The following is a 25,000-nucleotide window of genomic DNA, read 5'->3' as shown; positions in this document are numbered from 1 at the left end:
TCAGGAAAGCTCGGGAAGCCCATCTTATTGGAAAAGCTCAAACAACAGAACCTCTTGGGATAAACAAGCGAGACGGATAATTTAACGATCTCGTTAGCATATAGTATGTCAACGGCATTTTATTCTTTTGAAATTTTGGTTTGTTTACCCATTAGCTATATCACGTTACGTTATCATTTGAATTCTTCTTTAATTGCTTCATAACATGTGTATATATATTCTGTAAATTCGTTAGATATCCACATAAACCTGATGAAGGCTGGTATTGGCCAGCTCAAATATCGTTTAAAAAAATACATTTTCGCGTCGTTTTATCAGACGTGCAATAGTCTACTTGAGTTTCATAAATATTTTATATATTCACATTAATCAGTATACTGATACACTACGCACCTTCTATTTTAATATTTTTGACTGTTCAATTATTGTTAGGCGTTAATTTTTATTATTATTATTATTATTATAAACTGAATTTTATTATCCATTTTGAAACATTCTTAAGTACAATTATCATTTTTACACTTACGCTTTTCACTAGAATCTCTTAAACTGTATTTGTAATATATTAGCTTTTAATATATTTCGTCCACATCCTTGGACGGCACTCTCCAAACCGCATGCCCCATGATATGTTTGCTGACCGTGACTAGAGCCCACTGCCGTGTCCTGCGCATTCCTTTAGAGTATTTCCGCTGTTGTTAGTGAGCCCACACAACATGAAGTACACGTGAGGATTCGGTCGCCAAGTAACCGCCGTGGATGCTCAACACGATGAATTTCGACCCATGGCAGAAATCTCTTTTCTCGTACTCATCAGACCAGCGATTGCAAAAGAACAGAGGCCTCTGCTAGCAGGGAAGCAGTCTGCGGTCTGCAGTTATCATACACCTGTAGGGGAGAAGATACTTCATTTTGTGTGGGCTCACTTGGCAACAGTGGAATGACTTTAAAGGGATGCGCGGGACACAGCGGGCGCAAGGCACAGTCAGCAAACACATCATGGGGCATGCGGTTTGAAGAGTGCCGTCCAAGGTTGTGGACGGCGGTTGGATCAAAGTGAGTTTCGACTCATGACACAGGTCTCTTTTCCCGCACTCGTCAGCCCAGCGAACGCAAAAAGAAAAGACACCTCTGCTACAACAAGTTGCAAAATTGTTGAGACACTTTCATCAAAAAACACCTTTTCTACTTTCCAATACCCGTCGTATCTACAATTTAAACCTTTCCCACTTCCCTTCCCCTCTCCCCCTTTCAATGTTGACTGATTAAACTTGCAACAATTTATTTGTCTTGCTAGCAACACTGATAAGGGGGGGAGGGGGGCTGCAGTGTGTGAGATAATAGGTAAATTAATAACGCCCCAAGATCAGAAGGTGAAGTGTCTCCACTATTTTTGCAACTTGTTGTAGCAGGGAAGTACACAGGCAGGTCCACATCAGGACTCTAGTCTTCAGTGCGTTTTGTACAACCTGCGTTAACAAATCAAGTAACAGTCCCGGTCACACTCGTAAAATACTTCCAAAAGAGAAGGTAGCTACAGAAAAAATCTATCTTCTATTATTAAAAACTGGATCATTGGATAATGCAATTCGAGAGTTTTGATTGGCTAAGCCATCATGGGTTATGAGCCATTATACCATGATCTACAAGAATATGCGTGATTTTTTGGGCCTTTTTATTTTTATTGTAGTCTAGTTTTCCATATTTTGGGGGTGTTTTTAATAAAACAATTATTCCACTCGCGCTTGTTGGATATGAGATGATTATAGCCAACTCGGCGCTACGCGCCTCGTTGGCTATCTATCATCTCGTATCCAACGCGCGCTCATGGAATAATTGTTAAATGTCAGTGTCTGCACGTTTCTCCATAATTTTGACCCAAATTAGATTTTTAAGCTATTGTTTCAATGTTTGCAAATAAATAGTAAAGGTAAAGTCTCTGTTACGAGCCTACAAAGGCCCATCTCCGTAGCATTAAGTGACTAGGAGTATTTCTACTTCCCCCTGGATGGGATGCTAGTCCATCGCAGGGTTACCCCCAGCATTTTCGCCGGTACCCATTTATACATCTGGGTGGAGAGAGTCTCCGTGAGAGTAAAAGAACGCAACACAATGTCCCCAGCCAGGACCCAAACCGGAACACTAGATCCAGAGTCGAGCACTCTAACCATGAGCTCGACGCCACCGCGCCCCCCACAAACGAATAGTAATTAGGATAAATTACGGAACTGGAAAAAGTGAGCTAGGGTCAAACTTTCAATAACGAAATTTTAAAAAAATCCAGTGTAGATCAAATAGCACCAAGCTCGGCCCCCTTTTTTAGTTGCAGTCTGGATCGAGTCTCCCTCTGTTTCTCTTCGTTATCTGAAAGAACATTTGCAGTTAAATCCAGGAATTGCCTGTCATTGGTCGTTGGCATGGTGTTAGGACTCTGGACACCTTGTGATAATTACACCATGGAAAATTCATATCTAGTGGGTTACATGTAAGCAGTCATCCCAAATTGCGGTTAAGCCTTAACACCCATTTTAAACGGCGTTGATCAACATTGTTTAAGTCTAAGCACCTATTTTAATAAGGTTAGCTTTCGACAATTGTTGTGATGGCCGATTTTAATGTTTTAGTCTAATTCATTTAAACTTCCAGTAAGTGAAGTGCAACCGGTGCCTTTCCTGGCTTTAGTCGGTATAAGAAAGAACAGCGCCCACCATTTTGTTTTGGGTGCATTTTACAGTGGAACTAGTTTACACAGGATATCCATTCTCTTGTAAAAATAGCCGAACATCCATATTTATCATGGCAGAATAAACAATCACATCAGGAAAAAAAAAACTTCAGAAATATGATTGCACTTTTTCACGTAGAAAGCGAAAGAAACGTGTTAACAACTGTTGGTGAAATTGATTGAAATTCTTATAAAGGCCATAAAAGAGCAAAATTATGCCAACTTCAGGAAAAGGTGTGCGGAAGTTGTGCAAAATTAAAAAAATTGCTCAAAGATCGTTAAAGTTGCTCAAAGGTCGCCGAACTGAATCTGTCAACGCCTACTATATTAGTGAAAGATATATATGAAATACATAATATATTGTAATTCGGGTATGAACTCAAATGAAACTATGTTGTCTCGCAGTGATGAGCGCAAATTTCTATTGCGTCGAGAAGCCTGAAAAATTTCCGACGCACTAAAAATTTGCACTCATCACTGCGAGACAACATGCTTTCATTTGATTTCATACCCACAGTGCAAGATATGATGTATTTCATAATTATATATCTTTCACTCATAATTATTTGTCACGGGAAGTTGTGAACTCAGAAGTGATCAGCTCCCAACGTCAGTGGCTTCATAGCTCAGTTGGTTAGAGCATCGCACCGGTATCCCGAGGTCGCGGGTTCAAATCCCGTTGAAGTCCTGAAAAATTTTCAGGCTTCTCGACGCAATAGAAATTTGCGCTCAACACTGCGAGACAACATGGTTTCATTTGACCTACTATATTACCTCTGAGTTAACTGCAGGCCCTTCAAGCGTCGTCAATATTCATAATCACGTACGCGGCTACTTCTAACAAATCGAAAGTTTAGCCGGCAACATAATCTCTACATTTGTAATATATATGCCTCTTACTAACCGAGCCGGTTCGAGGTTCGTAGTACTGCAAGTTACGGACATCAACGGGAATAACTTATGACATAAACGGGAATAAACGAAGATCCGTAACTGTCTAGTTTTTAATGTTTTATGTATTTGTTTTGTGCTGTGTCAGGGCTCCATTTAAATTAGCTCTGCTAAATTGGATGCCCCTGGATAAATATTGAATTAAATTTTAAAAAAAAATTTAAAAGAATTCAGTGCGGACTGAGAAACCGAGGTTTGTAAGATATTTACTATATCTCTGAGATAATCAGGCGCGCGGGAAAGGAAACTAGTTGAAGTTAAGCGGAAGGTTTAAATGTCATGATTGATATGCGTCAAAATCCGAAAAAACGAATAAATCTTCTTGGCTTTTTGAAAAATTGCTTGCAACATTCAAACAGTTTTACAAGTTCATTTAGCATATAAAGGACACGAAAAACTTTCCAGAGAATGTTTTGTCAAAATCTTTAATTTAGCTAGCCGTGCGGTCGTCACTTATTTCTATCCCCCAAACTGGCATTTCCCTTTTTATTCAACTTACACGACGTACAATCTACTTTAGACTTCAACAAACATTTTATTAAACAAGTTGAGAAGATTCACAATAGGCGAGGCAAAAAGTTGAACCCGGATCGATGGCTTCACCTTGCAGTTTCCGATATCCACTAGACTAACGAGACAAGCTCCTGAAAAGTCAAATTTTTTTAGAGTATTGACATAGTAGTACCCAGCAAAACAATTGAATTTTAACCGTCTTCAACGGGGGTCTTAGACCTAAATACTGTAGATCAGCGCGGCTTAGCTTAGAAACGCTATATCTTGTTGAATTTAAGCTCCAATTCTGCCTGTTTTTGTTCTTTTTACAGCGGTAAGCTTGTCATATTAAGATGGGATATTGCGTCGTGTTATTGTTACGAAATGTCCAATGTCAGTTTGAGGGATGGCCATAAGTGTTGACCTAGCCGTGCAGCGGACATTACTGTAGAATAGCCAATCATAGCTCGCGTACTATCTGAGGTAAAAAAAAGGTAAAGTCTACGCTTACGAGCCAGAAGGCTCATCAGGCCGGCGCTTATCTCCGGTTTCTGTAGCATGAAGCGACTAGGAGTATTTGTACTCCCCCCTGGATGGGATGCTAGTCCATCGCAGGGTTACCCCCAGCATTACGCCGGTACCCATTTATACACCTGGGTGGAGAGAGGCACCGTGAGAGTAAAGTGTCTTGCCCAAGAACACAACACAATGTCCCCTATCTCAGAGATACATGTTATTGAACTAGCGTGAGGTCCGTAGTGGGAAAATTTTGGTGGAGTTCGTGATAGGAGATTTCCATAAACTTGCGAAAAACGAACGACACCAATATTTTCCCAGTACAGACCGAACAAGCTAGTTCAACAAGGTTCTTACTATATTGGCTCTCTTCGCCTGATTCTGTTAACGGTTGATTACTGGAACTCCGACATAAAGAACATTTCTCGCATTTTTTATTATGACCGGAGAATGAAACAGAAAATGGGAACAGTTTTGCAACCTATCATACGCTGCTTCGTTACTGGTCCATCTTTGCCGTATTGCAAAATTCGGACCAGTACCGCTCAGAGAACTAATCAGAATGGGATCAGTTTTCCTGCATAAGAAATATTTTTACTTATGCTTTATATTATACAAACGGACTCCAATTATGCAATTTTACAATTGGGATTTGGCTTCGAGGCCAAATCCCTTCGCGAACATCAAGAAGGAAACTGGACTTCTCTTTTGCAGTAGCCAAGAACTACGAGATAGCCGTCTCTTCAAATTGCTGCTATCACGTGAAAGAACCGTGGAGACTCTTTGTGAAAATCGACAAGTTTCTTAATTGTCATGTTTTGTTCGCTGTTTGGCCTTATAACCCCTGCCCAAAACATACCATTTTTTGAGGAGTTCACCAACCTGTATCAAAAAGTTTTGTAATATTTTCGCAAATGAGTTGCGAACCGAGAAAACATCGCGCATGGTCACGAGTAACTGAATTTCGCCATTAATTGCAACAGCACTGTTTACAGCTAGCGCTCTCTCTCTCTCTCTTTTTTTTTTTTGCAACAGTGTAGGCCAGGAAAGGACCAATTAGTTGAAGAGATGATATTTAGTTTTTACAGGAGCCTACATGGGCTTCTGGTTTTCAATGGTGATGAGGAGATACTCGGATAAATGAGCACATTTGCAGGAGCATCTTCAGGGCACCGTCATGCTATTTTTAGTAACACATTGAAAATCTAAAGGACGCTTTTTGTCTCATGGCAGAGCTGCATAATAATGATAAAACTGATTCGAGTATTTCAATGTACAAAATATTTATTCGATTAGACGAAGTTATACACTTTTTGGTAGCAATGGTCAATAACGGGTTTTGTGCGAACTTGAAAATGTTGGGTGAATTTTTCAAGTTTTCGCGTTGTGATTCGTATCATATTTTTCTTTTCTTATTTTTTTCTCATGTCCCTGTTTCACTTGAAAACATGAAAAAGTGATATTGAAGCGATTTTAATGCGATCAAGTTGTTTAGTGATGGACTTTTGTAAGTTTGTATCAAAAGTCGTTACGAACACTGTGACAGTGCCCCTTGAACAATTTCTATCTCAGTCATTTTGATCGGTTAGTTGTTTGTTAACGTCAACAGTTCCCTTTGGATGACCCAGGTGCCTGTGTGTTGACTGAAGACGCACATGTACGCCACAGATCGAGAGTCTCGATCCGCGGCGCTTGCCAAAAGAATTGCAGCTCCGGGAACGAGAATGGACTGAAAATTGTCAAATAACATACGAAGCTGTGAGATTCAAAGAAACTTCAAATACCACCAGGCATAAATGAAGAAAAGATTGATCAAATTCTAAAAGAACAACATCCGGGGAATAAGTAAAAAATTGTCAGCAATAAAACATAAGCTTTTCTCTTTGAGATTGTCGGATTTTTTTTTTATTATCGTCATAATAGCAGATAACTGAACGACTTGGTGGCGCCAAAAACTAATCAACTACCACCTGCAGCATAAGCCTGGTAAAATGATCGTAGAAGTCCTGTCTGTCCACTCTGAACCTATTTATTAGTTAAGAATGATTTACAGTGTAAAATTGTTAATCCATATATATGCTAATAGAAGCCTTAGAAAATCGGTCGATTATTTTGTGAAACTCTAGACGAAGTGCAGCTGTTTTCGATAAACGCCTCCATTTAGTTGTACATAGATCTACATCTTTAAGTGTTAAATGACCGGAACAGATCACTGCGGCCATAATAAGACATGAGGCAATAATATTTTTGAAAGGTTCTTGAGTTTGAAAATGGTTTTAAATGAGTCTAGGCCATGTTAACTCTTTTTTTTTTTTTTTCGTTTTCAATTTATCATTGATGAAAAACGGTGCAACACTCTGGATGCACCAGTGTAACACTATTGATATAATCTCGTACTATGAATCCGATCTATATTCACCCTACCCAACATTACTGTCACGGAATAAAGTAAGGTCATATTGACAGTTGACAAAAAGATCACGTAAAACAGGTTGAGTTCTCGAGGAAAAAATAATGGAAATGTCCCCTTCGATTGCATCTCTCAGTCTGTGTTTCTTTCGCCATGTTCCAAAGAGTTGTTTCGCGATTGATAATCATATCCCTCCTTTCTCGGCCAGTTCTAAGGGCTAGAGCTGCATTGGCGACGAGTTAAGCACTGAAAATAAGATTCAGGTTACCTTGGAGTGGACCTACAAAAACAGGGATATTTCAGCTGATCGAATCTTTGGGGAGCCATAACCGCTATAACCGCATTTGGAACACCCAGTTGGAAGGTAGCAGCTGAATGAGCTTGCTATTTGCAAACTAATGCTTTCCACGTCCGTCACAGTCAAAGTTAACTTCTTTCGTCATGAAGACGCGAAATCATGGGTTTGAACTGGAGATATCTCCATCTTTAACGCTGATGTATTTCTGGGTACTTGCTCACTTTCCCTTCTGCCTATTACGGTATCCTTGACTGCTTTTCTCACTTCTCTAATCTTCCAACAATAGAGGAACGGGTTTAGAGACGAGTTAAAGTAGACAAAGGTCGCCGTATATCCCCAAGCCATGTAGAGAGACGGGGTTAATTTAGTAAGAGTAATAACTGCTATAACTATGCTGTACGGAAGATAGCATACGATTAAGGATAGCTGCACCCAAATCGCGCTGGATAGAGTTTTTCTGAAGTCCGCCATATCTACCTTACTTTCTTTACCCGAGGATGCCGTTTTCACTCCGTGAAAATCTGTACTTTGGTTACAGTGGCGACGAAGAATGAAATAGATTCTCGCGTAACAGAGACCCGAAACGAGGACACACAAAAATTTTACAGAATAGCCAAAACCTTTCGATATTGCTAAACTCTTGAACGCTGTTGAACTGAAGGCAATGCTAGATATCCAGAAAAACACTACGATCATTCGAACCCTTGTTAACGTAACAACTCGACGATATTTCATCTTAAGGGACAGTGCAAGGAGCCTGTCCACGCTTATTGCAGTTAGCGTCAAAAGCGACACTGCGGATAGCATGGTGAAGGAAACAGTTGTGAGAGAACCAGTGTATTCGCAAAGTCGTGACCAATGACTCACTGATTTCATTTCGTACGATATCAAGTAGGTGGCATACAACGGCTCAGATACGACTCCCACACAAAGATCGGTAGCAGTGAGACAACGGAGTAAAAGCTTAGATGGTGGGTGAAGACGAGATACCTTGCGTAGAGCTACAAGTATTAGAATGTTCCCCAGAGTTGCAATGACGGAAAGAAAGAAGTTGACAACAGACAGAAAGAACTGGTGCCCTCCATCTGCTGTACAAAACAACTGCCGGATTTTCTTATCGCCTCCGCTTTCCCTCGTCACGTTTGCCAGGTCCAGTGACACACTGATGTTTGGCAGATAACTTCCGACGTTCATGATAAAATTGTTAACAGGAAAAGAAAGCTAGAAAGGAAAGGAGCAATGACATCATGAGAGTTTGGTAAACGTTTGTTAGGGAGGCTCCCTAGAGTTTTAGGGCCGCGCTCAAGCTGGGCACTAGTTTGGCACGTAAAGCCTGAATGGCGCGTGTTTTCCGATTTTTTTTGTAAATCTGTAAACTTAACTGCTAATTTCCCTCCTGTATTTTTTTTTAATTGGCTCAGTTCTAACCACATACAGTTCCTATCTAATATCCTATATTTGTTAAAGTCTGTCAGAGCTTATCGCATATATTTAGAAAACTGACAAATTACAGAATATTGGCAAAACCGTCTGAACGACCTTGACGTTTTACCACTTCAAAATGTCAGGCAATATCATTCGCATAATATGGCAAAGATTAAAAGAGAATTCATTAATGGAAAGTATAAATATTGAGGAATTTAGGCCAAAAATAGAAACGTATCTGCCTGTCATAAGATGTGATGTTGCCATGGTAATAGTGATGTGATTATGCCATGGTAATAATAAAAAAATGACACCCAAAAAGTAAGTCTTCGGTACCCATACTGGTAAGTCTCTACAGGGAGAAATTTGTTAGGTTTCCTTTTGTAACTAGTGCCCTGTAGTGAGGGTATTCGCAAATACTCAAGTTAGCCACCTTAAGAGGTGAATATTTGGCCTGATTGAATCCACCACTGATTGGGTTCTTCATCTCCAAAGAGACCGCGATTGTTTGGGCCAGCGTGATAATTTTGGACTTTCGATTCTTCTGCACAAGTTCAGAATTTGAAGTAAATCTGGTCATCAACGTTTACAAATATGAACCTTCACCGTGATTTACGCACATATCGGATCTGGCCAGAATTCGTTATCATGCTGATCGAAACAATCACGGCTTTTGAGAGATCGTTAACAAGAGAATATTGTAATGCGCATGTGTACTCTGACCCCATTAAATCAGAGGATCAGAGTTAGTAGAGGGAGACTAACTCTAGTAGAGGGAGACTAACTCTAACTCGGCTAGGATAAATACATTGTTTTTGCTTTCTTTAATTATTCTATTATATAGGATTTATATCATGCTCTTCCCATGAAATAATCGTTTTACCTAATTGTCCACCCTTCTTCCTCACAATTATAAATAATTTCTACCGTACTTTATTTCATACTTCCCCTCAAGTCTCGCGAGCAAACTTTGAGTTGCCATGGAAAACGTTGCAGTGACTGTTTCAATAATAACCTGGCACAAAATCGGGCAAACATTTTTAGTGCGCCCGTTCAGACGGGGAACAAGACAAATCAGGCGAGCTATATCATTTAGTACGTCTTCTCAGACGAAAACCAGATTCAGCAACTTGAATTTGGAAGGAATGTATAAATAAAAGCTTGACAAATAAACAAAGCAAACAGTGCGTGTTTCATTTTACGGTGTAAAAACGGGACGACCAACGTGAGATGCGTCATACCGCCGTTTGGGACCAACGTAGGGAAATAGTTTCGATGCCCCTGTTTAATCTTGGCTGTTGTTAATATCCGGTGAACAGGGAACCCACCACAGCGTTGTCCATTACATAAAATTATTCGTTCGTGAATTTAATGTGTCTTGTGCTCGTCTTTGTACGAGACGAATAAAATGAAAGACGGCGCTCTTGAAAGCACTGCCTAAGGTTGGTCTCCAACGCAAAACGCGTGACATATTCAGTTCGACTGTTATCAGATTCATCTCCGTCTATGCTTTTTTTGCATTAAGTGGCCTGCGTCACAGGGCTCTTCTTCATACTAGATTTGTATTGGAGCTATGCTAAGCTTTACAAAAACATTCCTCGCCAAGGACTGTCTTGACTAATCGGCGCCACTTAGAATCTGAATCAGGCTATAGTGCGATAAATAGATTCTATGTTTTCTATAAAACTGGAAACGAGTGTTTCTATGCTTCAAGCTGGTGCGCGCGCTTACCATTATAAAGTCAATGAGTGGAGTTCGACAAATTCTAACCTGTTCAGCAGATAATCCTTTGAGGCAGGTCCCTTCTTTCCACTTTTCTTTCCCTTTGAAATCGAGCGTGGGATTTTGCAGTTTGCAAACAATTATACTCTTTGACTCAGCGGCGAGGCAGTCCTAAACCGTCTTTTGTCTACTTTCGTGGTGGTGGAAACTGAGCAATTGTTGACAGTACATGAATAAATGTAATTCTATCAAATCTAAATGAAATTGAGAATGCCACACAACTTTAATTTAAATAAAGACGTTTGTAATGACTTAACGACGGAAGTTTATGCCACTATTTCATTTGCGCCATTGAATAAATGCGAACAAATTTTAATTTATCAGTGAATAGATAAGGATAAAAGTTTTGGATAAAGACGTGCATCATTGATCATGTTTTAAAACAAAGTCTTGGGAGTTTCTTGATATTCCAAAGTAAAATGCTATAATGTAGCTTTCCGTCTTAGAGAGACGGTCTTCGAACACACTTGAGGTCACGGAAACAACTGAATCTACCGAAATGGATTTTTCCCGGCGGAAATAAAAGCAGAATTCATTAAAATCGAGAAAAAATAATCTCTGGGAAGCAAAGGTGTAAACATTTATTTGAAAAAAAAAGATAAAAGACAGAAAAAAAGGGCAAATGTCTTGCTGTTGTTTTTTTTTTAAGTCAGGAATCTTTTAGATCATTTTTTGTCACCAAAAAGTTGAGTGACTTTACCTGACTGATTCAGTTCAGTCACGTCTGTTGCAGAGATTTCGGCCGCCATAAAAAAAAAAAAAAAAAAAAAAACATAGTATTGATTGCCTCTCTGAAGGTTACATTCCAATTTTTTTCTAGTCTGGAATATTGGGTTTAAAATATTGAGATTAAAAACCAAAGAAACGGCAAGAAATATTTTTTTGAAGACTACAAGTATTTGATATTTATGCATCTGAATAAAAAATAGTTATTAATTAATTTAATTAATAAATTCTGGTTTTCCATCATAGACTCTTTGAAACACCTTCAGTCTCACTAGCGGAAAAGTCATCCGAGATGGTCTCAAAGGAAAATTAAAGCATTAAAAAAGTATAAGGCTCTAAACTCTTTTTCTCTAGGAAGAAAATAGTTTACCGCTTCGTTTCCGATAAAACAAGGCGCGTTGTTTTATCAGTAGTGCAATAGTCTACTTGACCTTCATAAATATTTTCTAATCAATTTTGACTCACCACGATCGTTATGCAAGACTAATCGTCCACGGTTTTTGCAAAGGTTTAAAAACTCAACTTCAACGATCAATAATCACACTTTCTCTTACACTCTAACTGCTGACTCCAATTATATTAAGTGGACGTGAAGACAATATAATCTGCAAATGTCAACCCGAACACACACTTGTCTTGACAAACTGCGAGCCATCGAGTCATGCAATTCATGCGAGTCTGGCATTTAAGTCCAAGCACCCATTTAAAATGGCGCTGATAAACAGTGTTTAAGTCTAAGCACCCGTTTTAAAACGGTTAGCTTTCAATAACTGTGTGACTCGCATGTCAACTAGCATGGCTCAATCTCGTTACCATAGGTCGCGATCCTTTTGGTCAGCGAAGGGATAGAGATTGGCATCAATTTCTAGCTATTTCTGGCCCGTCGTCCGAGTTCACCCGTTTCACAGCACCGTGATTTCGCGAACGTTCTAACAACCAGCGCCAAATAGAAGTTTGCGGTCTTTTCTTTACAAACAGTTTTACTTTAACGGAAGATGTTAATACTGACCCAATTGCACGTGAGACAAAGTGGCAGAAAGACAAATATATGCAAATTTGCATGAACAAGAAAAAAAATGAGCTTTTATCTTCAAACATTTGACGTTCTTTAATCTTCAATCTGAGGAGACCGATAACTATTGAGTCGCAAAGAAAACAATAATAACAGAAAATTAATAATATTCTTAGATATTAACTCGATTGAAGATTAAGCCATTGTTTTTTTTTTTTTTGTCCAATCTCTTTTTTTCCAAAAACTAGTTATAAGGCGGTGTTTTTTTTTTAAGAATAGTATGACTCTAATCTGCTTTCCCTCTGTCTTATACGCATCTCAACGCATCTTGTTTCTTGTCATCGATCTCGTCGGTAAAATGTAATTACCGTTACTCGAACTCAGGCCCTCCTAATAGTCCTATATATTCACCACTACTCTACAACCAGGTGATCTGGTGACGTAACTCGGAGGACTGGGGAGAAGAATTTTAACGCCGTATCCCCCAACCGCGCGCGTGATTATTTTCGAATTCAACATGCCAGAGGCGAGGTTAGATCTCGTCGGGTCTACTTGAATGTTCATTCAACGACAGGAAATGTGGTAGACACGTAATGATCCATTGAGTTTTGGCGATGGAATACTGCAGGGAGTTTGGAAACAACACCTAAGGCCGCGCGCGGTTGTGGGAAACGGCTTTAAAATTTTTCTTCCCAGTCCTCCAAATTACGTCACCAGATCACCTTGGAACGACGAACGTACTCAACCCAACACAGTTCTTTTCATTATTGTCGACCTCTCAGGGGCACCCAACGAGAATATAGTTCAAATCCACTTCAACATCGCATTGTGAAACGTTTTTTGGTATTTAACGGTAAATATGGGCATATTTTTATCCCCTAAAAATTTTTCATCTGTTCGGATTTTCTAGCTGAAAGTCTAGTGATCCGAAAATTATAGGGATCAAAACTTACCTTTTCGAAAATTTCAGCCAGAAAAAAAGGCTCCCGAAAATTCTAGGTGACCTTTTTAGGGTAAAAATCCGTTAAAAATAAGCAATTATACCAGTTTTTTGATGTTCGAAAATCCTAGGACTGGTAGGCAAGCAAGAAATTTTACAGCAAATGTTCCGAAAATTCTAGATCTCAAAGCGTCTTCCGAACAGATATTTACCGAAAATTGACGTTGGGTGCCCCTGACTTCTGTATAATAATTCAATTGATATCATGTGTAAAAACCAAAACGAGTTCTAACCTGACTCTAATTTCTCCCTAGGCTTAATTTAGCATCCAAAACGAACATTTTCTTCAATTCATCTGAGTGTGTATTCAACCTCAGTAAAACGAGGATCACTAATTTAACCTATGTGTAAAAACGGATTTAACCTGAGAACGGAATTTACTTTTTCTATCATCCCTTTGTTAGCTGGGGAATTTGGGCCAACAGAAAAAAAATCTTACGTGACAGGAGATTTCAGAACGATACGGCATGAAAGACGTCCATATTTAGTAAGAAATTTGGGGATTAATAATGTGTTCATAGAATTAATTAAACCTGTTTCACAGTATCCCGACGCAAGGCAATATTACCCTAGCGATTTAAAAGAAGTTGAAATTTGGGTTCCCCCAAACGTGGTCGTTTCATAAAACAAACAAAACAAAAAAAGTAATTAATTAATAAGCCACGAAGAAATATTAGTTTTTAGCAAGAAAAATACGAAAGCCGTATAATTTCCACCTGTCCACTTGAACAAGTGCTTTGAAAATACTGACTCCCGGCGCACGATTTCTGCGTCAATCGTTTCCACTTATCCCACTTTGCACTGTCAACAGCTTTTTGTACCTTTTGTCGTCGCATAAATAAATAGTACTAAGAACAATGTCTCGCTTAAATGAATCCATGCATTTACTCAGAATTTTTACCCAAAATGTCTGTATATAAATATGAATTTTTTGAGATTTAAAAAAAATAAATAAAAATCATCGCATTGCATCGTCATCGCAGGCGATGACGCCTGTTTATTCTTCCTCACCTAGCATAAACAGTCGTCATCGCCTGCGATGGACTGCCGAAGAAGAAGAAGAAGAAGAAGAAGAAGAAGAAGAAGAAGAAGAAGAATTGCGATTGTCAGAAAAAAAGTCGTGGAGTGCTTTGTCATTGGCAGATAACCAAGTAGGTTTAAGACTGACACTTCATACCTACCAAATAAGAGTCTAAGAGACTTTTCCAAAATTCCTGGCTAAATTAGATGGCGTGTGATGATGAAGCAGTGAAGGTAAATTGTCTATCAAAGGAGTCAATTTGGTTGGGGTAAAATGTAGTAATACACAACCTTAAGTGAGATCCTTTAAATAGCTTTTAAAAAGGGCAGATGTTTTAACATCTGACTTTTTTAAAAGCTATTTAAAAAGTCGCAAGCTATTAAAACAGCTTGGGACTTTTTCGGCCTTTGATTAGTAGGTCGCCTGTGCAGTATTTATCGGCGGCATATACGAAATTTATATCAGTATCCGCGCTGGTGATGCCGTGGTAGTAAGAAAACTAACAGCGTTTATAATAGAACGTCTAGCCCTTAACAAATGTTAGCCTTTAACTAAAGAAAAAACATTCAATGTCTTATTTCGTGATTGAAGATGTCCTGGGGACTGTTTTTAATTTTTTGTTGTAGTAAGTACTTGGTCAATGCCATTATTCTATAATTGATGCGAATAAATTGAATGCGATCCGATGTGTCGAGTGCATAAATTTTGTGCAGGGAGTAACTAATCGATGGAAATCGATCATGGAAAAGCTAATCGATTAATCGATACAAGTAGTTGGCACTCGATCTTTGTCGATTGATTAGTCAATTTAATCGATTGAAATCGATAATCAATGGAAATGGAAATGGAACATTTTTAATCCGATCTTATAAAACTTACCCTTGAACTTACCTTTGAATCGACTATGAAAATGATTAAAGACAATGTTACTTCTTTCTCCAGTGGTTGCTGCACTGATACACGCAGCTGAAAGTTTAGCTATTTAAGGCAACATTTCAGCCTAGTAGTCATTTGGCGCTGAAACGGCGATTGAATATTTCAACGACATCTAACGAAGCGAAGGAAGTGTTTGCGCATTTGTATTCAGTTGTATTCGAGAATCGTAAAAATAATATCGGGGGTCACTACATAAACTGAAAGTGACAGAAAGCTTGTTGACAAACTGTCGCCTGCTCCGGAATTTTGAAAATGAATTTCCAGCTCTTGTGTGGAGTCACGCTCAAATGACCGGTTGTTCTCGTTAAATTGAGAAAAACCGCAAAAAACGGAACAACGAATATATGTTCATTTCTCCAAAAATGAGGGATTTTAATTTAGGATCAGAATCGTATAATGGCTACACAACTAAATTGAAGGATATTAAGCTCCTGTTTACAAGCAGGTAGAGTAAGCCTACCGCTAAGGTTACCCGCTTGTAAACAGGGTTACCCTAGCAGGAGGGTCAAAGATAGCCCGGGTTTACCAGCACAATTTCACAGGTAGGGTTACCCTACCACCCGGGACAACTTTGTGTGCTTGGTAACCGCCAGCATCGCAAACACAATGGAAACCGCTAAAAAGTTGTCCCAGGTAGGCGAGTTGTCCCTAGCAGAGGGTTTACAAGGCAGCTAGGGTTACCCTAGCGCTAGGGTAACCCTAGCACACAGATAGCTTACCCTAGCGCCATGGTAACCCTAGCTGCCTTGTAGACACGTCGATGAAAAAAAGAAGAGATGTGTGAGTGCTAGGGTAACAACCCTCTTGCCAGGGTAACCCTAGCATTAACGAGTACGTTTTACAATCTTAAACTAGCTAAAATACAATAATTTACAAGTATAACAATACTTGTGGTACTATCAATTAGTCACAAGTCACATAAAATATTTAAAAGTAAAAAAGTTTTCTACTCTCTTAGTCCTACAGGCCTGCTTGTTCCGGAAAAGATAATACTTTTGTGTTTTCTGCCATAAGGGATAGTTAGGCGCGTCCAAGAGTGGACTGGGGAGCAGATGATGCAAGGGGTGGCTGGGGGACTTCATTTTCGCCATATATTTGTAGCACAAGTGTACTCTTCTATCATCTAACCTATCTAGATTACCTAATTTTAGTGCATGAGCGTATGACTCTGCATCGGGGTATATTATGTTAAGCGCCCTTTTTTGCACTCGCTCTATGGCCTCGGACAGAAAGGCAGGAATGTCCTGCCAGACCGGTACTGCATACTCCCAAAACTGGCCGAACTGAGGCAAGGTATATCCTCAACCGGTTGGGTTGGGACACCCTGGCTCTGCACAGAACTCTAAGTGAATATAACTTCTTACAAGAGCTTTCTTAATAATGATGTTTGTTTGCTTGCTTGTTCTTAAACTTAAAATGGTTCAAATTAAATATTTAACCGCGCAAGGTGGTATCGCAAGCAAACAAAAGAATACTTAAGCGGTAGCCATTTTGAGGTAATGATTATGCTCTCCGCGTAAGAAATCATTATTATCGATACGCGAGGCCAAATGACAAACTGCCTCCTGTAAAACGCGCCTTTTAACGCGCCAAACGGGAAATGCCAGACTCAAAATGCATTTGCCACTGTGATGTCAAGCAACTTCGCTGGGCCATGTGGAAGAGTTTCTTTGCTTTTATTTTTCCTCAATTTTTGCTATCGTTTAGCTGATCGTATTGTAGCAACAACGTTTCTCTTTCCCTCGTAGCATCATTTGCGTCCTCGTTCGGGCGCAGATGATGCTACTAGGGCCACAAGTAAACTATGTGCTTGACAAAAGTCATGGAATTGTCCTATTCACCACTGGTGCATTGGTCACTAGTTTAAGTTTGCACTCTTGCTTGGTCTGCAGGTTTTGGAGAATGCCGCGACAGAAGCTTAAGACCGAGTCTTTTGGCTTTTTCCACTTCGGCTTTTGAGACGTTAAACAGCCGAATGGCCTTCTCATTCAACACTGCGAAACGTCGGTGATGAGTCGAGCTCACTTCTAAAAAGAGAGAGAAAGCAATAGATGGAATCAAATGAAGAAAACAGGCTAGAAAGCAAGTTTCAAAGCTTTTCCAGTTATGTATGCACAGGAGTTTATAATTAGAAGTCTTAGTAACTCGAAGGAGATTTGTGGGGTCTTGGCGCTGAGGCACAAAAAAGAGGTTTTCTCTTTCGTTTAACCTGACTGAGCAATAGAAAGCTGTGAACAAGGTCCTTGAGATAGTCAAGTGTTCCACGGCTGTGTCGTGCTGTTAAGGCCTAATATGGCTGAAACAGCAATTCATAGGTGCCACTGACACATTCTCGTCACCAGAGCTTCGTATGTTATGGCTGCGCATGACCGGAGGCTCTGAGAAACTCTAACATGCGCCGTAGGGTTTGTATCCCAAAAAATGGCTATTTCAAACTTACGCCGCCTGCTCACTCATCGCGCTAACACGAATGCACCAATCAGAGACGATTCTCATTGTTCTTCATGAAAACCAACGAGAAGAAACTTTGTTTCAGGTTTCCCAAAACTCTTCTCTTTCGCCAGTCATGCGCAGAGGGAGAAGATCTCTGGGGTCAGGAGTGCCACTGACAAAGTGATATGGCTGTGCGCATGCGTAAGATAATTGGCCAGATCGCGCTCTATAACTTGTTCAAAGAAAAAAAGTAGCAACAGCCATTTTGATGCATGAAATTTGAACTCTACGTGTATTCTGCAAACACTTTTCTTTACTTCGATGAACAATAATCATAAAGAAAGAATATTACCGCTGTATTACCGCTGGTCATATGCGAGAATAAGCGCCGTATTGTACGGTTTCTCTGCACCAATATTAAGGCATATGTTGGTTTAAATCCATTGACTGTATAATGCAATTCACATTCATAGGGTGTAGTGTATAAGGTGAACGGATGAGAGCGTTAGTACATCCGGGGACGTGAGACAACGAGTGTAAATTGTGTAGGTGTTCCTTGGAGGATTAAAGAGATTTTTTTAGACCTTTGTGGCCCGCCCAAGTGGCTCTGATATCCTAAATAGGGGTTGGTAGAAATTCAAAGGCAAATTTCCCCACCCCTCCCCCCAATCCAGACTATTTTTATGTCCTCGTATTTAGAGGCGCTTTATCGCAGAAGGAAATGGTCAACGGCCCCCAAGTGAGCACTATAAACTGGTTTGAATAGTCCGGTTTCTCCATAAGTGATTCAGTACTGATGTCCGACGTTCTTCTGTTAGAACTCGGGTGGGTTTTTACTTTAGCCCAAATTTTGAGGACTGCCAGAAAACGATAGCAGCTAATTTGTAAGCCAGATCTTCGCAATATTTTCGTTTGCAAATAAATAAACAGCTAGCCTTTGATGCTTGCGAAGCATAAAAAGCACCTCGAAGTAAGCAAGACCTCGAAAAACCATGACACTTGCTTTTACTATGAAGACGCTAACTACAGATTAGCATTTGGATTCGGCTCCAAAATTTATTAGCTAGATCCCGACTTGAAGAAACTGCGTGGTATAAATTATTAAAATTATAAATTATTATTATTATTATTATTATTATTATTATTATTATTATTATTAATTAATTACCTTTAGGGCCATGAACAATATTATGAAGCTGAGGACCATGAGTGCCTTGGTAATCCACTTTAACTCCTCGAGGCAGTTTAGAATTGTCAATGACGTCTCGAGGATGGAGGCCTCCCGTCCCGGGCATGTTGGCCGAAACGTGAGAAAAATGAGCGTTCAAATGAGCGCCACTGATTCGCTGCCAGTCCATCCAAAGCTTGTCTAGGAAAGAGTGATGAAGAGCGAACTCAGGGGCAACGGCTGAATCAAACGAACACATGTGACCTGAACGGAAATGACAACGAATATAATTAATTAACAATGACATAAATTAACTAATTTAATAAATAACCACAATTATCTTTTAACATAAATTAAATTTCCTTAGAGGAAAAGGGGGCCGGTATCGTTCATGGAAGAAGAATAACCAAAAAAGGCAAAAATATTAGTGTGGTGCCCGATGGCTGTGAAATTTGGTTTGATTACTGGCTTTACTTAGTCCTTTTTTTTTCTGAAAATATCAAAGAACGTTGCTAGAATGCAGCTATCATGACGGCCTATGACTTTTAAGGTTGGTCAAGCGGTGTACTGGGTTGCTACACGATAGAAATTGGTGAAGGTCGAGACGTTCGTCATCCAGAAAAAGGCATGCCGCACTAAAGACATTTCTTAGGATAGGGAAACCAATTTTGATCATTTACATGGAATTTAAAGCATGTTACAACTTTAAGTTTGGTGTCTTTTAAGGTCTTTTTAGGAATTGTATGAAAATCATACAGTAGCTAATTTGAAACAACATTGCTGAAACCCGAACGAGGACATGCCAAATGAAATTTGGTAGGATAACTTATAATTATCCAAACAGAATTTAATTCGATTTGTTTTACTTATTAAATAATTATGGACTTGAAATCATTAAACGGAGTTATAAACAGACATTTTCAGTTAAATAAGCAATCGGGAAATAATTGTTTCGTCTGCAATTCCGAAAAAAAATTTCATTTCCTAAATGTGTTGCACCCGCAACATATATACTTCCTGTTACCTCCAATTAAGCAATGAACAGTGTCGTGAAGGTTTATGCGCATGGAAATTTCAAAATCGTCAAAGCTCGATGGTGGAATTCTCTGCACAGCAGAGATTGCAGTGGTATCGGGAAGAGTCTGGGTCAAGTTAAACTGGCGCTCCAAGCAACCATTTCCGGCGGACGGTACTACGTTCCAGATCTCTCGCCTAAAAGGCCCGTCAATGACGCATCGTGGAGAGCGGTTTTCCCCATTCGCGCCAAAACCACTGTCGCCGCTAAACCATAAATCAGCAGGCCCTAGACAGGAAAGACAGTATGTCAAGTTTTGCTATTAGTGATGAGCTCTCACACCTTTCATGATCTATGTAAATTTTAGTTTTTTCAGTTTTCGCTGCAAATGTTTTTGTTTTTCATGTCAATTAATTGAAAAATGACAGGCACCTGCGGATAAATTTTATCTTTTTCTGCCATTCTATTTCCATAGCTTTCAGTTGATGTACAGCTCCCTACATAACATCAAATACTTTACAAGAAAAAGGAATATTTTTGATAGGCTCATATTAATTTAACGAATCAGAAATTAAGATTGACAGACCTGTTTGCCATGGGGTCTCAGAGACCAGACTCCAATCCCAATAAGGTACAGTTATTCGACAATCGATGCGTCGGAGGATGTTCTCGTACTGCAAAAGAAACCAACGATGCCATGGAAGAAATTGATCACGTTCGTGAATTCCTGACTGGAATATTGATCGATGTAATGTGATGAGTTGATCGTAGTCCCGTTTGTATCTAGGGTTCGTGGACGCTTGGCGAACAGCTCTGATGTACCTAGTACGGTCTGATGTCGTCATGGCGGTGAACTCGTACCTTACGCGTGCGCAGTTAATGAGACGGCCTCCGGAACATGTACACAACCGATCACATCTGTCGGTCACCCTCCTTCCTTCTATACAACCTGGAAATAAAACACAAAGGCGATCTAGTTTTAGCAAATGTATTTCTAACACTGCTCTGGAGGGTCTTGCTTTACTTAATAAATGTTTTCTGGGATCTATTCACAGACGCGATTTCATTTGTTGCTTCTCCACTCTTTCTTCTCGAAAATGTTTTCCTCCTAAACCTCCGTTTTCCTTCTCTTTTAGGCTGAATAATGACCATCCTTTTGCTCAGTTCCAGTAACCTGCAATGTCAGTTCACTGCATTGTGCAATGCAGCAATTACCTAAACCATTCTCTCATGGAGAGCTAACAAAGATTGTCAAGGGGAGGGGGGTGGTATGTGGGATAAACGCTATAGGGACGTCTTAAAGACCAACCTCAAAGCGATTACCATTCATTTCGTCCCCTTGGAAAGACAGCGGCATCCATCAGATTGGCGTCCATCATGGTATGTCGGCTTATGAGATTGGATCACCGTCACATCACCAAAGTATCAATACGAGCGCCTAGCAGCCCGCTACGTGATATCGCAATCTCTGGTTGATGAACCCCTGGGGGTGCAGGGATGGCGCAGTGGTGAGAACACTCGCCTCCCACCAATGTGGCCCAGGTTCGATTCCTCGACTCGGCGTCATATGTGGTTTGAGTTTGTTGGTTCTCTACTCTGCACCGAGAGGTTGTCTCCGGGTATTCCGGTTTCCCCTCTCCTTAAAAACTAACATTTGACTTGTTGTGTTAATTGTTAATTTCACTTTACAGTGTCCCCAATTAGTGCTCCAGCGCTAAATCTACTAGACACTTAAATAAAGTTCCTTTCCTTTCCTTTCCTTGCTGTTTCAAAGATTCAACGCCATTGTCACTAGCAAATGACGATGTTTAGCCGTTAGAGAGAAGGGGAGCTCCCCCACACCGACTGTCAAGTCTTTACATTCCAATTCTGCCTACATCTTGAGACTTACGGAATTTCATACACTTTACAAAGTGCCAAAACGTTCTTCTTTAATCTTCAAGGGCTTTGTGCCATTTGCAAACAACAACACAATAATCAACATGAATCTAAAGCACTTGCATTTTAAGGCCCGTTTAAACGATGTCAACGTTTGCTTCAACGTGCATTCAACACTTTGTTGAAACAAATGTCCGGTGCGTTTGAACAGGTCGTCCAACTTTGTTGAAAGCGCAACAAATGTTGAAAGCTTGTTGAAGGCGTGTTGAATCAAGTTTTAATAGATTTGAACTTTCATTCAACATCATTCAACTTTCCCATTGTTCTTGAAAATGTTGAATGACGATGAAGCCGCTTGAACACACGGTTCAACAATTGTACAACACACTCATGCTCACATCAGGCCGCAAAAGTCAATATGGCGTAGTTTATCTGGACGAGAGAGACTGGTTTCTAGTTTTTAGTTCCTTCCAATCAAATTTCGCGAAAGTGTTGGTTCTTTTGTTGGCGCAATGTTGGCGCAATGTTGGCGCAATGTTGGAACCCTTTCAATTAACGGCCTCCACACAACTTTGTTTTTGCGTCCAACATTTGCTCAACATCCGTTCAACATTTGTTGAACGAATGTTGGTCAAATGTTGAAACCGTTTCAAACGGGCCTTTGCATTTCTCTCTGTTTGTTGTCCATTCATTGTAATCGAATAATTTCTTACCGGGGCATGGCCTTTTGCTGCATTGCCTTGTTTCCAGGCTCCTTCCAATACAGGACGCACCACTATTTCTTGGAGGTGGGTTGGTGCATGTTCTTGTCCGTCTTTGTACCCCTCCCCCACAAGTTCTGCTACATGGTCCCCATGGCCGCCAAGCAGACCATCTTCCGTTTACTGACATGGTGAAAATTTATCAGTAAACTTATGATAGTCTTTTGTTGCCTTGATTTCCCTAAGAGATGTTTTTTTTCTTCCTCGCTTATCACAATCCATCTGCTAAATTCAAGAAGCAAAGGAAATGGATATAGCTAAACTTCCTAGCAAGGAAGTTTAGCAACTTCCGAGCAAGGATAGCACAGTCGGTTAGTGCGCGGCCTTGGTGCAAGAGGTCTTGAGTTCGATTCCCGGATCTCGCATCCTTGTTTCGACTTCTTTCCTTTCCGTGTAGCTACGTAGCTTTAAATACCCGTAAAACGGAGCACTGATGGAGAGGGGGGAGTAAAATGAGTGCACCGTCGACCTCAGGTTTGTCAGTGGAATTACTGTTACGAGTTATCGACGTTAAATATGGTTGCTTTACTTTTCTTTATTTTACTTTACTAGTGTGAAGAAAACGTTCAACCGCGAGTGTCATATAACTCTGAGGTAGAACGTTTTGACTATCAAATTGAAAGTCATATATCCGATTCCTGAATGAAGGGCTCCAATTTTTTTCCTAATATGCCTGCTGCTTTCAAATCATCCACACATGGTCTTCCATCGGATATCATTTCAACAATATCCTATGTTTGATACATAAAGTTCATCCGCTTAGTTAGCGATTGGATATGTTTTCTGAAGCTGTGATTATATATTGAGATTCTCTAACCAGTTTTACTTGAATGACACAATGCACTTACCAGGACATCCAATTGAATTACACCTTCGTCTTTGCAATCTTGTACCAGGGCAAGTGCGTCCGCCATTTCTCGGCGGCGGGTTACTACAAGTTCTGATTCTCGTTTGTGATCCGCTGTCACAAGTCTTCGTACAAGATCCCCACGGTTGCCATGGAGACCAGCCACCATTTATCCTATCTAACAACCACAGTAATTGTCAGTAATGTTCAATTCACACAATAATTATTAAATCTTACGCGACGGTAATTTAAAACAGCAACTGGCCACCTAACCTAACTATAAAGCTTAATTAGTTGGATGACCGCCAAAATGAAACGTTCAATCCATTTTCGTCCTTTCTAGTTTGAGATATTAAAGGTAATTGATAATTTCAGTGTTGTAGCTTGACATTTAGAAAGAAGAAACGATAACAGTTTTTGCCATCTTTTAACTATTGTGGTAAAAGTTAAACGTTGTTTTGAGTCTTAAGAAACGTTGAAGATGTAAAGAAATTACCATACTTCTTGAATTCTTCAAATGATTTGGTTGAAAAAGTGACCGAAGGGCAAACTATAATTGATTGGTTTGATTGATTTATTGATTGCTTGATTGATTTATTGATTGATTGATTGATTGATTGATTGATTGATTGATTGATTGATGGATTGATTGACTGACTGACTGGTGATCATTCAATTGTGTCCGACACTGTCATCAGCGAACTTTTACTCGATGGCTAACCAAATAATTGACTTGCTTATGTCCAGAGATGTACGTAGTTTAATGCACGTTTAACTTAATGAAACATCTTGAATTGTCCTCCTAAGTCCAAGCGAAAACTATCTGTACAAAACAAGGTTAGCGCTAGCATTAGGTTTTCTTAGGTAAAGGTTAGGTTTACGTATGATTTCGCAGCAATAAGTCACCGAAAAATGCAATTAGCTGGGGATAGCCTTGATTTTGACGAAAGAGTAAAACCACCGAAATGCACCGACTGAATAACTCTCGAGTCCGCCGAGTCAGTCCGACTGAAGCTCACCTAACATACGATTACCAGCCTTACTCCTTGAGTGAGGCGTATAAGGGTCGCCCATCGGGACAGTAACCCCGTCCAACAGGTCTAAGCTTCGGGACCGAACAAACGGGAACGGGTGAGTTCTCTCGGGCAATCCGCCGCTCACTCAGGCAATTCGTCTCCAAGACTGCATGAAGGAGTAATTATCAAGGACCGGTTTGGTTGTTTGTTTGCTTGCAAACCCTGAGCTACTTACTTAAGCAGGGTCGAGTGTTACAAGAGCGCTGCTCAGAAGCTCTTCCTAGGCATCTCCGACCACCATGCCGGGGAAACGGTTTAGAACAGGTGCGAGAGCGGATCTGAACCCCTCCATTACATGACGCAGAACACCTTGAGAAGAAAGACCACTGGGCCCAACCGCCGTCCACTGTAACAAAAAAAAATGTAAAGACGAGTGCGAACATTGATACGTTAAGTTAACTGATATTAACTCGCGTGAATAACTTGATTACCGAGAATGACCTGAATTGGCACTGCAAAGAAGTGTCTTATGGGATTTTTGCAAGTAGTGAATTATTAAACAAACTTTGTCATTTGAGATATGTATTT

The 25,000-nt window shown here is 40.0% G+C and overlaps 2 protein-coding genes across 4 annotated transcripts in view; both read right to left on the bottom strand.

The window, feature by feature from the left end:
- Window positions 1-6,584: 6,584 nt before the first annotated feature.
- LOC138057476 (melanocyte-stimulating hormone receptor-like) lies at window positions 6,585-14,654 on the bottom strand. Of its 2 annotated transcripts, none has more exons than XM_068903492.1 (2): window positions 14,519-14,654; window positions 6,585-8,613 (listed from the first exon to the last, which is right to left on the bottom strand). In XM_068903492.1, the coding sequence occupies exon 2, from the start codon at window positions 8,584-8,586 to the stop codon at window positions 7,534-7,536; it is 1,053 nt and encodes a 350-aa protein (XP_068759593.1). In that variant the 5' UTR covers window positions 8,587-8,613; window positions 14,519-14,654; the 3' UTR covers window positions 6,585-7,533. The 2 variants fall into 2 exon arrangements, with proteins under 2 accessions (XP_068759593.1, XP_068759592.1); XM_068903491.1 differs by lacking the exon at window positions 14,519-14,654 and adding an exon at window positions 10,588-10,801.
- A 1,033-nt stretch (window positions 14,655-15,687) lies between these two features.
- LOC138058331 (uncharacterized) overlaps window positions 15,688-25,000 on the bottom strand; it is a 20,057-nt gene continuing 10,744 nt past the window's right edge. For both annotated transcript variants that reach the window (XM_068904280.1, XM_068904279.1), the window contains exons 5-11: window positions 24,648-24,818; window positions 23,398-23,574; window positions 22,502-22,672; window positions 20,497-20,859; window positions 19,920-20,198; window positions 18,896-19,159; window positions 15,688-17,321 (exon numbers count right to left, since the gene is read on the bottom strand). In XM_068904280.1, the coding sequence (XP_068760381.1) occupies window positions 17,158-17,321; window positions 18,896-19,159; window positions 19,920-20,198; window positions 20,497-20,859; window positions 22,502-22,672; window positions 23,398-23,574; window positions 24,648-24,818 (1,589 nt within the window). In that variant the 3' untranslated portion in view covers window positions 15,688-17,157. The remainder of the gene's footprint in view (window positions 17,322-18,895; window positions 19,160-19,919; window positions 20,199-20,496; window positions 20,860-22,501; window positions 22,673-23,397; window positions 23,575-24,647; window positions 24,819-25,000) is intronic.

This window comes from Montipora capricornis, chromosome 7 (genome assembly GCF_036669925.1).
Source record: "Montipora capricornis isolate CH-2021 chromosome 7, ASM3666992v2, whole genome shotgun sequence".
In the NCBI taxonomy this organism is placed as follows: domain Eukaryota; kingdom Metazoa; phylum Cnidaria; class Anthozoa; order Scleractinia; family Acroporidae; genus Montipora; species Montipora capricornis.
The sequence above is the reverse complement of the archived record's forward strand: the minus strand, read 5'-3'. Positions and strand labels throughout refer to the sequence as shown.

What these genes read in the sequence shown, in the direction of transcription:
- LOC138057476 (XM_068903492.1), bottom strand. Translation starts at nt 8,586, where the DNA reads ATGAACGTCGGAAGTTATCTGCCAAACATCAGTGTGTCACTGGACCTG.